This window comes from Geotrypetes seraphini, chromosome 2 (assembly GCF_902459505.1).
Source record: "Geotrypetes seraphini chromosome 2, aGeoSer1.1, whole genome shotgun sequence".
Taxonomy (NCBI): domain Eukaryota; kingdom Metazoa; phylum Chordata; class Amphibia; order Gymnophiona; family Dermophiidae; genus Geotrypetes; species Geotrypetes seraphini.
Window position 1 is genome coordinate 35,539,350 of NC_047085.1, and position 19,407 is coordinate 35,558,756.

General features: G+C 36.4%; 1 protein-coding gene across 7 annotated transcripts in view; it reads left to right on the forward strand.

Moving 5' to 3' along the window:
* Window positions 1-19,407, forward strand: part of ASAP1 (ArfGAP with SH3 domain, ankyrin repeat and PH domain 1) — a 558,081-nt gene that overhangs the window by 284,129 nt on the left and 254,545 nt on the right. For all 7 annotated transcript variants that reach the window (XM_033933030.1, XM_033933029.1, XM_033933028.1 and 4 more), the window contains one exon: window positions 14,039-14,087. In XM_033933030.1, coding sequence (XP_033788921.1) covers window positions 14,039-14,087 — 49 coding nt within the window. The remainder of the gene's footprint in view (window positions 1-14,038; window positions 14,088-19,407) is intronic.

A 19,407-nucleotide genomic window follows, 5' to 3' on the forward strand; every position in this document is an offset into this window, starting at 1 on the left:
TATCAACACAGCTACAATACTACTTTATCCTAAAGCAAAAAATAAATAGAAAATTATTTTCTACCTTTGTCTTCTCCAGTTTCGGCTTTCCTCATCTTCTTGTCACTCTCTTCGTTCCATCCACTGTCTGCCTCTCCTTCTATGCCCCTTCCAGAAACTGTATGCTTTCCCCTTCCATCTCTCCCTTCTTCCCCATTGGTCTGGCATCCATCTTAAGAACATAAGCAGTGCCTCCGCCGGGTCAGACCATAGGTCCATCCTGCCCGGCAATCCGCTCCCGCGGCGGCCCAAACAGGTCACAACCTGTCTGAATCACCAGAAGGGGCTCCCTTGCCACCTTGGTTTCTCATTGAAGTCCTATCTTCCCATCATAGTCCTAACCCTCCGGTCTTGCACATGCACGACCTGTTGGGTTTCTATACTTATTACCTGGTTAGCTTTCTATACCTGTGTTACATCCCAGCACCTCTCTCAGTATCCCACGATCCCTTTATCCCTCAGGAATCCGTCCAATCCCTGTTTGAATCCCTGTACCGTACTCTGCCTGATCACTTCCTCCGGTAGCGCATTCCAAGTGTCCACGACCCTTTGGGTGAAAAAAAACTTCCTTGCATTTGTTTTGAACCTATCTCCCTTCAGTTTCTCTCGTACTTGTTGTCCCCTTCAGTCTGAAGAATCTGTCCCTATCCACCCTCTCTATGCCCCTCATGATCTTGAAGGTCTCTATCATATCTCCCCTGAGCCTCCTTTTTTCCAGAGAGAAGAGCCCCAGCCTATCCAACCTCTCGGCGTATGGGCAGTGTTCCAGCCCTTTTACCAGTTTCGTTGCTCTCCTTTGGACTCTCTCAAGTACTGCCATGTCCTTCTTGAGGTGTGGCGACCAATACTGAACGCAGTATTCCAGATGTGGACGCACCATCGCTCGATACAATGGCATGATGACTTCCCGCGTCCTGGTTGTTATGCCCATCTTTATGATGCCCAGCATCCTGTTGGCTTTTTTCGAGGCTGCTGCGCACTGTGCAGATGGCTTCAGTGATGCATCCACCAGCACACCCAAGTCTCTCTCAAGTCTGCTGTCTCCCAACAATGCCCCCCCAATTTGTAGTTGAACAACGGGTTCTTTTTCCCTATATGCATGACCTTGCATTTTTCCACGTTAAAGTGCATTTGCCATTTGTTTGCCCAGTCTTCCAGCTTGTCCAGGTCCCTTTGCAGGTCCTCACACTCCTCCCTGGACCTAACTCTGCCGCACAGTTTGGTATCGTCTGCAAATTTTATAACCTCGCACTTTGCCTCCTTTTCCAGGTCATTGATAAATATGTTGAAGAGTAACGGCCCAAGCACCGATCCCTGTGGCACACCGCTCGTGACTCCCCGCCAGTCAGAATATTGGCCCTTCACTCCGACCCTCTGCAGTCTACCCGACAACCAGTGCTTGATCCATCTGTGCACATCCCCTCCCACCCCGTGGTTCCACAGCTTCCTAAGCAGCCTTTCATGTGGCACCTTGTCGAAAGCCTTTTGAAAATCGAGGTAAATGATGTCTATGGGTTCCCCATTGTCCACCCGACTGCTTATTCCCTCAAAGAAGTACAGAAGGTTCGTTAGGCACGACCTTCCCTTACAGAATCCGTGCTGGCTTGTTCTCAGTAGGCCATTCCTCTCGATGTGCTCGCAAATGCCGTCCTTGATCATAGCTTCCACCATCTTCCCTATAATTGAAGTCAGGCTCACCGGCCTGTAGTTCCCGGGGTCACCCCTCGATCCCTTCTTGAAGATAAGTGTGACATTCACCAATTTCCAGTCCTCTGGTACCTCACCAGTTTTCAAGGATAGGTTGCAAACATGCTGGATTGTGCCCGCTATTTCTTGTCTTAGTTCCTTCAGAACCCTTGGGTGGATCCCGTCCGGGCCCGGTGATTTACCGCATTTTAACCTGTCTATCTGTTTGAGGACATCCTCCTTACTTACCTCTATGTGCTCCAATTTTTCGGCCTGTTCCCCACTCATGAGCTCCTCTGAGTCCGGTATATTAGATGTGTCTTCGCTCGTGAAAACCGACGAGAAGAACGTGTTCAACCTCTCAGCTACCTCTTTATCCTCCTTAATCACTCCCTTCCTATCCCCATCGTCCAACGGCCCCACCTCCTCTCTCGCTGGTCGCTTCCCCTTTACGTAACTGAAGAATGCCTTGAAGTTTTTCGCCTCCCTGGCCAGCCCCTCTTCGTATTCCCCTTTCGCTTTTCTAACCTCTTGGTGGCATTCCTTTTGGCATTTCCTGTGCGCCTGGTGATTTTCCTCCGTTGGGTCCTTTTTCCATCTCCGGAAGGATACTTTTTTGTCATTTATTGCCCTCTTTACTTCAGTTGACATCCAAACCGGGTCCTTTGATCGCTTTGATCTTCTTTCCTCCCCTCCCCTCTATCACCCCCTCCCCCCCCCAAGGACTGGCATTTCACTCTCTCCCCTCATCTTCTTTCTCAGTTTATTTTCTGCGTCTTAGATTAAATTCTTACTACCCTGTCATCAATTTCCTTTTTCACTACCTACAGCTTGCCACCTCTTTCCCTCACCCCCTCCAGTATTTCACTAACTCAATCCTCTTCCCCCCAATCCTCTCCCCCCTCATGTGCCCTCTTTTTATTTATCCCCGTATTCCATCATGTGCCATTTTTCTCTACCCCTTCCATCCAGCATCTTCTCCTCTGTCCACTTCCATTTAGTGTCTATTCCCCTTTATTCTCTCTCTCCTCCCCACTTCCTTCATGCATCTGCTCCCCTTTCTCATCTGCACTTCCATCCAGCATAGGTCTCCCTCTACCCTCTCCACTAACATCCAATGTCTGCCCTTTCTTGCTCTTCATCCATTCCCTTCCATCAGCATCTTCTCCTTGTCTCCCCTTCCACCACTTCCATTAGCATCTACCCCCTTTTTTCCCCTCCATCCCAATTCCATCCAGTATCCTTCTTCACTTTCTCTCCCTCCACTACCCTTCCATACAAGTATCCTGCTCCTTTCTCTCTCCCTCCATCTCAATGCCATGCATCAAGGCCCTGCTATGACTGTGGTTGTCAGCTCTGCTCCAGAACAAGTGACGTCGGAGGGGGTGGACTGGCAGCTACAGGGAGGTGCAGCAAGGTCCCGCGATGACTGTGGCTGCCAGTCCACCCCGTCTGATATCACTTACTTGTTCTGGATCAGAGCTGGCAGCCGCAGTCATCGCGGGATCTTGCTGAACCTCCCCACGACTGCCGATTCTGCTCCGGAACAAGTAAGTGACATCGGAGGGGGTGGACTGGCAGCCACGGGGATGTGCAGGAAGGTTCCACAGCAGAGTAGGGCAGGTGGTTCCGTTCCTGGGGTGCCAGCTGTTCACCCCCTTAGGGCATGCACTCAGGGCATGCCCCCTCCCCCACCCTAGATATGCTACTGTAAAAAGGATAAAATAGTAGCTTCATATGTTATATCAAAGTCATAGAAAGAGGAAAAGATAGGTACGTATTCATGCATGCTAGACCCTCTCCCCCACCCTCCCAGCACTGCTTTCTGCATCTCAGAAAGCAAAAATTAAAGGCTCAAAGGAAATACATCTCTTCAGGTCTCAAAACCAACTCTATTAGAGTACAACTTAGTACAGTTGGTGCTTATCACACACTATACAGCCTTTAGTTGTTCACTTTATGTGGAGCATATTTCTGTTAAAGCATCCTATCAAGTCACCTACAGTGTCATAGGATTTCAGTACGGTTACCCAACTGAAAATTCCCTTTAAGTCATTTAATACTGTCATCTCAAGTACATACAATGGAAAGTCTTGTTCTTAGTGGCAATCACTTCTGCTCAAAGACTGATTTGAGGTCTAGGCTAGAGAATGACACAGGGAAAAAATTTGTCCCCGTCCCTGTGAGCTCATCCCCGTTCTGTTCCTGCAAGCTCAGTCCTCTTCCCGTTCCCCCATGAGCTCAGTCCCCGTCCCCACCCCTTTCCTGTCAAAAAGAAAATAGTCTGTATCCATCAGAAAGGAAAATGATGTTCATTCATTACAATAATTCTCTAATGGTCCCCAGATCTTTATAAATTGGATGATTAATATTTTTATTTAATGATTGGATTTCTGTTGTATTATGAAAATTTCATTGAAGAATTGTTGGGTGGGGGGAAAGGATTATAAATTTCTACTTTAATGGATTATAATTTCTACTTTAATGGATTATATGTTGTCACATTCCGGGCTCCTGTAAGGCGCAGCGAGCACCTGGGAATGTGACCAAAGCTGAAACCCGACGTGTCCCTTTCCACTAAGGGATCCTTCAGGTCTTTAGAACAGGCACATTCTTTTTTTTTTTTTTTTCCATTATATTTTTATTTTCAAATTTCATAAAAAGTGTACAGAATAATAAAATACTTTTGATATATGCATGGTATCACTTTTATATCTAATACAATGTATGTCTGAATTTGATTTTCCCCTTCACCTTCCCCCCACCCCTTCACCACTTTAATATAATATTTTCAAATTTTATAAAAGTATATAACATATTAGAATACAATTGATAATTATTCAATAACATATTTATATCTAAAATAATATATTCTGGATAAATTTTATTCATTTTCCCTCCCCCCACCCTTCTGTTATCCCTTAATCATTTGTTACATTTTGTATCATATATTATAATATATTATATATAAATTATTTTCCTTACCCCCCCTATATGTGTGTCATAAGAAAATCTTTAAAAGAAGAAAGGAAGAAAAAGTATTCTATTATTTAATCATTACAGTATTTTGTCAATGGCCCCCATATTTTTATAAAATTATTATATGTCCCCTTTTGTATTGATATTGTTCTTTCCATTTTAAAAACATGGCATATTGTATTCCACCAAAATGTGTGGTTTAGGTTGTTGTAATTTTTCCAATTGTTAGTTATATGTTGAATGGCAACCCCTGTCATAATTAATAAAAGTTTATTATTTTCTGGTGAAATTTGACTTTTTTTTCTCATCATTGTTCCAAATAAAATTGTATCATATGATATTGCAATATGATTTTCCATTAATTTATTAATTTGTGGCCAAATTGAATTCCAAAATATTTTAATATAAGGACAGTAGTATAATAAATGATCTAATGTTCCTGGTTCTAGATTACAGTGCCAGCATCTATTAGACTTAGAACTGTCTAGTTTTTGTAAACGAGTAGGGGTCCAAAAAGCTCTATGTAATAAAAAGAACCATGTTTGTCTCATAGATGCTGACACTGTACATCCCATTCTCCAAGACCAAATCAGTGGCCATTGAGATGCATTAATTTGATGTCCAATCTCAATGCTCCAAATGTCTCTTAGACCATTTTTTGGTTTTTTATTCAAATATCCAGATATTAATTTATACCACAATGCGGCTTGATGTCCCAGGAAGTCTGCTTTAAAGCATAAGAACTTTAAACTATATTGATTGTTTAATGATTTCCATTCAGGGAACCCAACCTGAATGGCCTGCTTCAATTGCAACCATTTAAAACTTTGTGTTTTATTAAGACCAAATCTATGTTGCAATTGTGAAAAATCCAGCAGTTTACCTTCTGAAATAATATCATCTAGAGATCTAATTCCTGCAATAATCCAGTTCTTCCAAAGGATTTGGGCTCCGCCTACTTTGATCTTGGAGTTTATCCATATGGATTGATTAGTTGATTTATATATTGGGATGGGTGTTAATTTATCAATAAATCTCAATGTTTTCCAAGTATCCATTATTATTTTATTTTCTCTGTATCTTTTAGGTATATTGATACTTGGTAAATGAACTAAATTTAGGGGAAACATAAGGCGCCATTCCAAATATAACCAATCTGGTGCATTATCTATAAGTTCTGGGAGGATCCAATACATACCCTGACGTAGAATATAGGCTTGATGGTACCTATAGAAATTTGGAAAATTTACCCCTCCCTCCTTAATTGATTTTTGTAAGGTTACTAAAGCTATTCTAGGTGTTTTACCAAGCCAAAGAAATTTTGTTAAAATTCTATTAAGCTTCTTATAAAAGGACCCCTGAAAATAAATAGGTATCATACTCATTTGGTAGCAAACCACAGGCAACATCATCATTTTAATAGTTTGAACTCTGCCCCACCAAGATATATGTAATGGGTTCCATTGTTCACATAACTCCGTTACTTTTTTTAATACATATTTTTCATTTTCTTTTACAGTATCTTCAATTGTTTTTTTAACTTGAATGCCTAGATATTTAAATCCTTCTTCTTTCCATATGAATGGAAAAATATCAAATAATCCTTTTACACAGTAAACATTCAAGGGTATAATTTCAGATTTATTCCAATTAATTTTATAACCTGAAAATTTGCCAAACTTATCAATTAATTCCAATAAAGAAGATAAGGTAGACTCTGGATTTCTCAAATAAAGCAAAATATCATCAGCATAAGCCGAAATTTTATATTCCATATCTGAATATGGAATTCCTTGTATCTCCCTCGTTTGCTGTATTGCTAACAATAAGGGTTCTAATACAACATCAAATAACAAAGGAGATAAAGGACAACCTTGTCTAACTCCCCTTTGCAATTGAAAACCTTCAGATATTTTATTGTTAATATTTAATCTTGCAATCGGGAAGCTATACAATGTTTTTACCATTTGTATAAATCCAGAACCTATACCAAACCATTCTAAAGCCTGATACATAAAATTCCATTCTACCCTATCAAATGCTTTCTCAGCATCTAATGAAACTGTAAATGCCGGTTCATCCATTTTTTTTGATAAGTTTAGCATGTGAAATAATAGTCTAGAGTTATTGGAGGAATGTCTTTTAGCAACGAAACCCGTTTGATGCATATCTATAATATGTGGGAGAGCTTTGGTTAATCTCAAAGCCAAAATTTTCGCCAAAAGTTTATTATCAACGTTTATCAAAGATATAGGCCTGTAGTTTGAAACCAAAGTAGGATCTTTATTTGGCTTAGGCAAAACAATTATTATTGATTCAGCCATAGTACCTTTTATATTACCTTTTATAAGTTGTGTCTGATATAATTTTAATAAATGTGGGGAGAGGATTTTTTGAAATGTTTTATAAAATTCTACTGTGTAACCATCACCACCTGGAGCGGATCCAACTCTAAGAGATCTCAATGCTGTTTCTAATTCTTTTAATGATATAGGTTCTTCTAAACTTCGTTTCATATGATCAGGAATCTTAGGTCCATTTATTAAATCTAAAAATTTTTTTCCATCTTTTTGTTTCTCCAAATAAGGTTCGGAAGAATATAGATCCTTATAAAAATTTAAAAATTGTTTTAATATTATATTTGTTTGATTTGTTATTATACCATTATCATCTTTTATTCCATTAATATTAGTTTTCCTTTTTTTTGCCTTAAGATAATTTGCTAATAATTTTCCCGCCTTATTAGAATTTCCATAATACACCGTTTGTTTGGAAAACAAATCTTTTCTTATCATTTTTGAAGTTAATTCATTATATTTACCTTTTACTTTCAAAAGAGCTTGCAAAACTTCGTATTCCCATTTACTTTTCAATTTAGCTTCTAATATTTTTATTTCTTTTTCTAATTCTATATATTGTTTTTTAATTTGTTTCCTAATAAAAGCTGAATATGATATGATATTACCCCTCATAGTTGCTTTAAATGCATCCCATACATTCTCTATAGATGTATCTTCCACTAAATTTATTTGAAAAAATTCATTAATTTGTATTTTAAAATTTTCCAAAAATTTGTCATCCACAAGCAATGCATTATCAAATCTCCAAAGAGGTCTATTATTTTCTAATTGATCTAATTGTAATTCTATCCATATTCCCGCATGATCCGAAATGATAATAGGATCAATGGAGGCTTTAATCACTTGTTGCACTTTATTTGTTGAAACAAAAATATAATCTATTCTTGAAAATGATTTATGAACCTGTGAACAAAATGAATACTCCTGATCATTAAAATGAAGAATACGCCATATATCTTTCAAATCACATGATCGAACTAAATTATCTAGACCTAAAGATTTAATATTTTTACCTGGTTTTTTATCCAATAATGGATCCATTACAGCATTAAAATCTCCAGCCACCACTAAATTAGAGGCAGCCAGTGGTAATAACATATTTTGTAGCTTTTTGAAAAATTCTGATTGATTCGAATTAGGGGCATATATATTAAATAACGTCAGGGTATCATTTCCCATACCTATATCGATATGTATCCATCTTCCATGTGGATCTGAATTTTTTACTTTTATATTGGCCATACATTTTTTATTTATAAGGATTGCAACCCCTGCCTTTTTACCCACTGCTGGAGCAAAAAAACATTCTTTTATCCATCCACCTGATAATTTCTGTGATTCCTTCATATTAAGATGGGTCTCTTGCAGACAGTAAATATCTGCATTTTGTTTTTTTAAAAATGTTAATATTTTTTCCCTTTTAATTACGTGATTCAGGCCATTGACATTAATAGAATATATTTTAAGAGACATTATATATTTTAATACTTTTCATTATCTTATTCTTCCTTTCCTCCTTCATATTTAATATCCAAAAAATTTTCTTCATGACACACATATTTAACCCTAATGTATCTCCCTTAATTATTCTAATAAATATTCTACTTATCCCTCCCTTTCCCACCCAATACATTGGCTGCTTAAGGATACACATTGGAATTGTAATCCTAACAATCTCCCCATTCCAGGCAATCAATATTCAATTGTTTAAACAAATTTCCCTTCTATCTATCTATATTGATCTTTTATATTTATTTAATCATTTTCCATAACATTTTATTAATGTATCATTTTCCATTTAACAATATATTAATTTGTATTTCCTTAGTATTATGATTTCAACATTTATTTATTTTAAACATATATGCAGTGTATTATTTAATAATTTTCTTGTATTCTGTTCTTTCTTTCATATAATTATTATTGTCTTTTCTTTGTATTGTTTTCTTCTATTTCTTCAAATATTTCGATATGTTATATTTTCTGTTTTTTCATAAAGTCTTCAAAACCATCTTAGTATATTATGTTAATATATCATAGGTTCTGGTTTAGAGAGAAACTCTTTTAGTTTTTCGGGATCCTCAAAATATAATGACTTGTCTCCAGATGACACTCTCATTTTCGCCGGGTAGTATAGACCATATTTAAATCCTTTTTCTTTGAGTAGAGGTCTCATGTCTAGAAGTCTTTTCCTTTTAGTTGCTGTGTTTTTGGCGAAGTCTGGTAAAAACCATAATCTTGATCCTTTATAATTTAAGTTTTTATCTTTTTTTGCGGCATTTAGTATCTCTAGTGTTTGTTGGTATCTCAACATTTTGAAAATGATGGGTCTTGGTCTGTTTTTATTTTCTAAATTTTTAATTGGGATTCTATGCGCCCTTTCAATTTCAATTGGTTGTTTCAAGTCTAATTGTAGAATTTTTGGAATTAAATTTTCAAGGAAAATGATAGTATTTTTTCCCTCTAGATTTTCTTGTATTCCAAAGAGTTTGATGTTCTTTCTTCTTCCTCTATTCTCGTAATCCTCCATTTGATCTTTTAATTTGTTTAATTCCAGGCTGTCGTTTTTACATCTTTTTGATTCACATTCTATAGTTTCCATTTTTGATTCTAGTTCAGTTGTTCTTTTGTTGTTAACTTCCATTTGTCTATGTATATTTAAAATTTCTTCTTTCATTTCAGACATATTAGTAATAGTTTCTTTCAGCATTTGTTTGATTTGTTTTAATTCTTCCATGACTTCAGCTTTGCTTAATGTGTCTGAATCTTCGATAGGAAGTGGTATTTTGCTTGGTGTTATTTGGTCTTGTTTCTGTCTTTTTGCAGATGTACCAGCCTCATTTTTGTTTTGTCTGGTACTTGCCATGTTATTGTTCTCTTTTTCTTGGTTATTCTTATTTCTTAAATTTAGTCTCTTAGTTTTGGGTTTGGTATTTTTATGTTTTTAATCCCTTTTCTTCTAAAATTTGGTTCTATCTTTTAAAGTAGAAATTTTCTTTTCCTTTTTTGCCTTTTTTCCTTTTCTTTTATTTTCAGTTCTATTGATGTGAAAAAAAAAAAAAAAAAAAAAAAAAAAAAAAATAATCTTTTTTTATGGTTCTTTTCCCTTAAGCCCTTTCACTGTTTCAATGAAAGAGGGGGATATTCAATCCAACAGCTTTTCCTTCCTTAAATTTTTCTCAGACTTGTCGGGTTCTTCCACAGATTTATTTCATTACCTCTGGCAGTCACTTTTTTTTTTTTTTAATGACACCCTGTTTCAGCGTTGAATAAAAAAAAAAAAAAAAAAATTGTTTGGTAGTCCTTTCTTTAATTCTCCTCTCACAAGCCCAATCGCAGCCCTGACCGAGGAGAGTAACACTTCATCTAATTCTCTTCCCTTGTTTTGACAAACTTGAAGTAACTGTTTTCTGTTCACTCACAGCGTCTCTCAACTGCCTCGATGTCTTGTCACTTCAGCTTTTTTCTCTCTTCCCCAAAAGTTCCGTTAATCCCTTCCTCTGTCTCCTCTCACACAAGCCCAATCGCAGCTTTGTCAGAGAAAAACAATTTCAATTCAGTATTTAGTTTATTTAGTAAGTTGATATTTTTTCCCTTGTCTTCAGCGTCTCGGTGTTCAATCACTGAGAGAAACCACCAGTGTTGTGTTGTTCTAGCACTGAGCAGATTGCAAATCAGTCACTCTGTCTAAATATGATATTCAACAAAAGAGATTTCCTTTTCCTCCTCTTTTCAAGCCTCTCTCTCAGAATTTCATTCTGATTTAAAGCAACAGATATTTTCTCAACAATAATTTCTTATTAATTATCTGCTTTATTGTTTCAATGAGAAAGGAATTCTTAATTTTGTATCTCAAGAAACTGCTTCAAGAAGAGGATAAATTGATCTCTCTCAGAATTCTGACTCAATACTGGCAGGAGAGAGCTATTTTAAACTGTCACAGCTTTAGTTGGTTAAACTGACATTTGCCTTATAATGAGATCAATTTTAATCTCCCAGGGCTCCGACTGGCCGTACAAGGCAATTTTAAATCACCACAGCTTAAGAATTTAACTGACAACAGGCTTCACATTAATATCAGTCTTTCTTTTGATTCACCTCTCTCAGAATCCGTTTCAATTTCAGCAGAGGAGATCTCTATCAGTCGGTGACAATTTCTGTTTTCTCTGAAATTATCAACAACAAGGGGATTTTAAAAACCGTTGCCGATTTGATGTCACACAAGACCTCGCTTCAACACCGGCAGAGAAGGGCTTTTTCAAACTGCCATATTCTAAAGACTGACAGGCACCATCTCTCCATCTAAATCGTTATTAAAGAGTAAATTCTCACTCTTCCTCTTTGTTGTCAGGCAGTTCAACGTCAGTTCTAAACTCCGTCGGTCCCCAACCCTTCACTCTGCACTGTTCAGGATAGAGAAAAAAAAAAAACGGCACCCTTACTTCTTGATTTTCACCTTTTAGGCTTCTTTTCCGTTTCAACGAAGGAGATCAGCATTGATCTATTACATTCAGGATCGCAGGAAATTGTTTCTTGATAAACTCTAGATCTGGCAAGGCAGGCTGGCGTAATTCACGCTGTGAGCTTTTTTTTTTTTTTCTAAAAATACTTCGTCACTACAGCAACTGTCATCTGACACTAAAAAACCGGCAAAAGAGAGACAGACCTTTTCTCTCAAATTTCTCACCCAGACTTCATCCAACTCTCTGCAGTACCTCTTTTTTCACTCTTTTATAATAACGTTGCTATCCGTTTGTTTCTGTTAATAGATTTCTTTTTTTGTTAATTATCTGTCGCTTCAAACCAGCGCTGAGAGAAAAACCGGCAATCTCTCTTTCAGTTTTCCTCTCTCTGTATCTATCTCAATTTCATCGGAGGAGCTCAATATCAATTTACAATGGTTTTAAATTTAATTCAAACTTGTTTTTTCATCTCAAAATCAACAATAAGAGAATTATAATTTTAAAAGTTTGCCCAGATATAGAGGAGCGTCTCGATCACACTTCCATCCTGTGCTCGCGTTAAGCCACGCCCCTCCAGAACAGGCACATTCTAAACTTATCAGCATGCAAAGTATAAAGGCATCTTAGTCAGAAATGGCAAAGCAAAAATAAACTTTATTTCAACCACTGGTTGAATAAATCAAAAAAATATAGGCAACAGCCTTGTAGTTCAAGATGGACTGATATTGCATGAAATACAAAGGTTCACAATAATATAATTAGGCAGTTGAATCTGGGTCAGCACTGCCTTGTGTACAGTCCCCTGCTTCTGGACTTTAATCAGTCAAGAAATACAGTTCTCTTCACCAGAGCAGTAATAATCAGATAAGTAATGCTTTTATCCAACAGTCCAGAACACATAAGAATCACAGCATTATTCAGAGTTCAAAATCAAGCAAACGTTTCCCTCTAAACGTTGCTGTAGCAATCAGGCACAGCTGTGCAGGACCATCGAGATTTCCCAGCTGAATCATCATACAGGAAATACATTAAAAATGGTTTGTCAGAAAACACACACATTCCTGCTTTACAGAAAACCTCAAAAATGTGGCTTCCCAGCAGAGCTTCACTGGCTTCAAACGGGTAAGAGACAAGCTTGCAGCATAAAGAAATTAAATCCCAATCTTAGGCTTACTGGGTCTCCATGGGTGTTGGCAGAGTGTCAGCTCCTACACAGCTTTCCTGCCCCTCCATGGCTTCTCCTTCTGGCTGTACTCCAGTGTCCCAGACAGGAGGTAACTCATCTGCCTCAGCATGGGACAGTCTGTGAGAGACTGCCTCCTCTCAGCTTCCCATTCTCCCGTCTCTCCTCTCTCCCCCTCATATGTCCCCTGTGCCTCGTTATATCCTGTGGATAACCACTCCCCCTCTGAGAAGGTGGGGGGGAAGGGTTTTCCACACACCGGCTTGCTTCCTGCTATTACAGGCAGGTTTCTCCCTAGCCCTGATTTTAACAGGCTGTTCAAACTGAATAAGCTTTCTGACAGTGACAGGTCTGCATGGAGTGTAGGATTTTTCTCTTAATCTTATCCTGCCCTGTCTCTTCTACCTACATGTCAGAATCAGAGCAGAAGTCAGCTTCATCAATCAATTGGCAGGTCACCTGATCAGCCCTCCTGCATCTAGGTGCACTGTGAATACTCCTGATCACTGGGGCAAAACCCGGTACGGATTCGGGTTTGTTTTGGCCAAAACCCGAAACGGACCTGGGTTTGTCACAATGTATAAGAATGTCAAGTGCTGTATATTTTATTAGTAATGTAATGTTTTAATATTAATCACTTGTTTGTCAGTTTTAAAATGAATAAAAAATTTCAAAAAAAAAAAAAGTAAATAGCCGAAACAATAAGAAATACTCAATCACTGTCACTCACGCCTAGTGAAACAGACAGAAACCAAAGCGTCTAGTATCAACTACACCAGATCTGAAGTAAACACAGAATTACCAACCTCACAAACAACAAAACAATTATAAATCACTCACAAATCAACAATTAAATTCTCAAAAGTCAGCTTCCTTATATGTGTAACCATGGAAACCTGACAGCCTAAATACAATATTTCACAAAGTCTTTATTTATGTTGTAAACTCCCAAAATCAGTTGATGACAAACTTTCCTGCAAAACAATAAATACAAATGTAACTCCTTCACAGCCACTATACTCCTTACCTTCATTGCTTTGCCACGTCTCAAAATGAACATCTTTAGCTTTTCTGCATTCTGATTTTATATTCAGGGGAAGGCAAAAATGGTAACGTTAAGTACGTCAGACTGAGGTAATTAAAGAGGAGTCACATGATATGTACTATTCCAAAGTTTTGTCTCAGCCGCCACCTGCTGGTCATGATGAGATATAACCCACTTGTAAGATTAACCCATGCCGGAGAGGCTAAAAGAAAGTAAATTAGCAGGTAAGAACCTAATTTCTCCATATGAAACATTTACAATATATTATTTATTTTTATTTTAGATAATAGAACTTACCATTTTCAGGCAGAAGATGAACAAGAATATATAGCGTAAGTATATATCTACTTTGTCACATATTTCTTACTATCGTAGAAAATTGTAAGTGCTGTTTTATTCAAAACAACCAAATGTAATCAGGTTTTTTATAATAGGTAAGACATGACTGAAAATCACTACTTAAAAAGAGCTAAACTGACTTCCTGTTAAGCAGTTCAAATAAAGTGAGTGCAAGTCTTATAATCTTTTATTCCGAGGAAGATGATCAGTTTGAGCATTTCTGCCATTATTGCTCCTGGGGAAATCTGCACTACTGCATAATGCAGAATTTGTGTAGACTTCCCCACCTTCACAGACACCTGTTGAATTCTGCCTTTCTGATGCAGAATTCTGTATAATCTGCTGTTGTGATTTAGCTCTATTTCCAGCTGACTCACTCCCACCACTCCAGTACGGCAAAAGGAGGAGCTGCACAGCTGCACCTTGGGCTGCTTTTCTGCTTTGCTTCTCAATGGTTTCAAGCCATGCAACTGTGGAAGGCCCTCACAGCTTAAAGGAACTGTTGAGCACAAGACAGCAGAGGAAGAAGCAGCCCAATGCTACCTGTCAACTCAACATGCCGCACTGGAATGGTATGTGTGTAGAGAGGCAGTACATTGGGTGACTGGGAAAAAAGGGAGATGGAAAGGTTGGTGCTATGGATGATTTTAGTGACAGGGTACTGAAAGAACTCAAACATGAAATTGCTGATCTGCAGTTAGTGATCTGTAACCTGAGATGTATAATATCCAGTCCAGGTGATTTATCACTTTTTAACTTGACAATTTGGCTTAGTACTAACAGGTTCACCAAGATTTCTTTCAATTCTTCTGCATCATCATCCTTTAAAACCATTTCAGGTTCAAGTAGATCACTTACATGATCTCTTACATCTTATTCCGTAAACACCAAAGCAAAGAATTCATTCAGTCTGTCCACTATGGCCTTATCCTTCCTGAGCACTCCTTTTGCTCCAATGGTCTCACAGATTCCCTCACCGGTTTTCTGCTTCTGCTGTACCTGAAAAAATTGTTACTATGAGTTCTTGCCTCTTTGGCAAGTTTCTCTTCATATTTTTTTTAGCCTTAATGTTTTGCATCTAACTTGCCAGTGCTTATGCTGCTTCTAATTTTCTTCATTTGGATCCTTTTTCCATTATTTAAAGGATGTTCTTTTGGCTCTAATAGGCTCTTTTAGCTCATCTTTTAACCATGCTAACTTACATTTACTCTTCTTTCAACCTTTGTTAATACATGGAATACATAAGAATAGCCTTACTGGAGAACCAGAGAAATAAGAAAAAAAGCAATGAAATGACTGAAGGTTTTAATATAATTTCCTGATTTTTCACGAGCACTTTTGTATAAACAAAAAACTGTGAACTGCAGATCCTCATTGCACATCATCACCGTGGAACATCTATGCTAAAGTTAAGTAGCAATTTAAAGTTGGTGTTTTGTGAACTTGAGTAGATATATAGGTGGGAACATACATGTGCGATGATAGTTCCCAGCAGTCACACACACTGTTACAGTGTTTTGCTAATGACCTGGGTGGAAGAGCACTGAACACATTGTAAAGTGTCTTTCACTTAACAAAGGTTGTAGATATAGAGTATTAAGAAAGCAGAAGAAAAAATATTTTTAAAAATAGTAAAAACAATAAGAAGTATTACAGCATTATATTTTTGATGCATATTTTAAAATAACATCCATGCTTTTTTTTTTTTTTTTTTATAATTCTTTATTCATTTTCATATTTTACATGAAGTGTACAAAATATTGAGTTACAACTAATGAATACACAATATCACTTTTATATCTATTACATAATATTCTGAACAAATTTTTTTTTTATCCCCTCTTCCACCCCCCACCCTTCAAGTACTTTCCAATCACCTTATACATATTGTATACCATATTATAACATGTTATGTAAAATTATTTTCACTACCCCCCTCCATGTGTGCCATAAAGAAGACAAGAAAAAGAAGAAAAGAAGAAGATAAATCCTATTATTCATTCAGTACAATACTTTGTCAATGGCCCCCATATTTTTATAAATTTAGGATATGTCCCTCTTTGTATTGCTATTACTCTTTCCATTTTGAATATATGACAAATTGTATTCCACCAAAATGTATAATTAAGGTTACTATGATTCTTCCAGTTATTAGTTATATGCTGAATGGCAACCCCTGTCATGACTAGTAAAAGCTTGTTATTTTCTGGTGAAATTTGACTTTTTTTTTCTCATCATCATTCCAAATAACACTGTATCATATGATATTGCTACATGATTTTCCATCAATTTATTAATTTGTGGCCAAATTGCATTCCAAAAACTTTTAATGTAGGGACAATGATATAGTAAATGATCCAACGTCCCAGGTTCCAGATTACAGTGCCAGCATTTATTGGACTTAGAACTATCTAATTTTTGCAAACATGTAGGGGTCCAAAAAGCTCTATGTAATAAAAAGAACCAAGTTTGTCTCATAGATGCTGACACTGTACATCTCATTCTCCAAGACCAAATTAGTGGCCATTGAGATGCAGTAATTTGATGCTTAATCTCAATGCTCCAAATGTCTCTTAGACCATTTTTTGGTTTTTTATTCAAATATCCAGATATTAATTTATACCACAATGCGGCTTGATGCCCTAGGAAGTCTGCTTGGAAGCATAAGAACTCTAAACTATATTGATTATTCAATGTTTTCCATTCAGGGAACCCAACCTGAATGGCCTGCTTCAATTGCAACCATTTAAAACTTTGTGTTTTACTAAGACCAAATCTATGTTGCAATTGTGAAAATTCCAGCAGTTTACCTTCCGAAATAACATCATTCAGAGATCTAATGCCTGCAATAATCCATTCCTTCCAAAGGATTTGAGCTCCGCCAATTTTAATCTTGGAGTTTATCCATAAAGACTGATTAGTTGACTTGTTTATTGGGACAGGTGTTAATTTACTAATAAACCTCAACGTTTTCCAAGTATCCATTAATATCTTATTTTCTCTGAATCTTCTAGGCATGTTGATACTTGGAAGATGAACTAAATTTAGGGGAAACATAAGGCGCCATTCCAAATATAACCAATCCGGTGCATTATCTATCAGTTCTGGGAGGATCCAATACATACCCTGACGTAAAATATAGGCTTGATGGTACCTATAAAAATTTGGAAAATTTACCCCTCCCGCCTTAATTGATTTTTGCAAAGATACCAAAGCTATTCTATGCGTTTTACCAAGCCAAAGAAATTTTGTTAAAATGCTATTAAGCTTTTTATAAAAGGACCCCTGAAAATAAATAGGTATCATACTCATTTGGTAGCAAACTACAGGCAAGATCATCATTTTAATAGTTTGAACTCTCCCCCACCAAGAAAGATGTAACGGATTCCATTGCTCACATAACTCTGTAACTCTTTTCAATACAAATTTTTCATTTTCTTTTACTGTATCTTCAATTGTATTTTTAACTTGAATGCCAAGATATTTAAATCCTTCTTCTTTCCCTATGAACGGAAAAGCGTCAAATAATCCTTTTACACAATGAACATTTAAAGGTATAAGTTCAGACTTACTCCAATTAATTTTATAACCTGAAAATTTGCCAAACATATCAATTAATTCCAATAGACAAGATAAGGTAGACTCTGGATTCCTCAAATAAAGTAAAATATCATCCGCATAAGCCGAAATTTTATATTCCATATCAGAATATGGAATACCCTGTATCCCCCTTGCTTGCTGTATTGCTAACAATAAGGGTTCTAATACAACATCAAATAACAAAGGAGATAAAGGACAACCTTGTCTAACTCCCCTCTGCAATTGAAAACCATCAGATATCATATTATTAATATTTAATCTTGCAATCGGGAAGCTATACAATGTTTTTACCATTTGTATAAATCCAGAACCTATACCAAACCATTCTAAAGCCTGATACATAAAATTCCATTCTACCCTATCAAACGCTTTTTCTGCATCCAAGGAAACTGTAAAAGCCGGTTCATCCATTTTTTTTTGATAAATTTAACATGTGAAACAATAATCTAGAGTTATTAGAGGAATGTCTTTTAGCAACGAAACCCGTCTGATGCGTGTCTATAATATGTGGGAGAGCTTTGGCTAATCTCAAAGCCAAAAGTTTATTATCCACATTTATTAAAGATATAGGCCTGTAGTCTGAAACCAAAGTAGGATCTTTATTTGGCTTAGGCAAAACAATTACTATTGATTCAGCCATAGTACCTTTAATATCACCTTTTATAAGTTGTGTCTGATATAAATTTAGTAAATATGGGGAAAGGACATTTTGAAATGTTTTATAAAATTCTACTATATAACCATCACCACCTGGAGCGGATCCAACTCTAAGAGATCTCAACGCTGTTTCTAATTCTTTTAATGATATAGGTTCATCTAAACTCTGTTTTATATGATCAGGAACCTTAGGTCCAATAATTAAATCTAAAAAATTTTTACCATCTTTTTGCCTCTCCAAATAAGGCTCGGAAGAATACAGGTCCTTATAAAATTTTAGAAATTGCTTTAAAATTATATCCGTTTGATTGGTTATTATACCATTATCATCTTTTATCCCATTAATGTTAGTTCTTCTTTTTTTTGCTTTAAGATAATTTGCCAATAATCTTCCCGTCTTATTAGAATTTCCATAATACATTGTCTGTTTGGAAAACAAGTCTCTTCTTATCATTTTTGAAGCTAATTCGTTATATTTACCTTTTGCTTTCAAAAGAGCTTGTAATACATCATGTTCCCATTTGCTTACCAATTTAGTTTCTAGTATTTTAATTTCTTTTTCTAACTCTATATACTGTTTTTTAATCTGTTTCCTAACAAAAGCCGAATATGATATAATATGACCTCTCATAGTCGCTTTAAAAGCGTCCCATACATTTTCAATAGATGTATCTTCCACTAAATTAATTTGAAAGAAATCACTAATTTGTGTTTCAAAATTTTCCAAAAATTTTTCATCCACAAGCAATGCATTATCAAATCTCCAAAGAGGTCTTCTATTTTCTAATTGATCTAATTGTAAATCTATCCATACTCCCGCATGATCCAAAATGATAATGGGATCAATGGAAGCCTTAATCACTTGCTGCACCTTATGTGATGAAATAAAAATATAATCTATTCTTGAAAATGATTTATGAACCTGTGAACAAAATGAAAATTCCTGATCATTAAAATGAAGAATACGCCATATATCCTTCAAATCACATGATTGAACCAAATTATCTAAACCTAAAGATTTTATACTTTTACCTGGTTTTTTATCCATTAATGGAT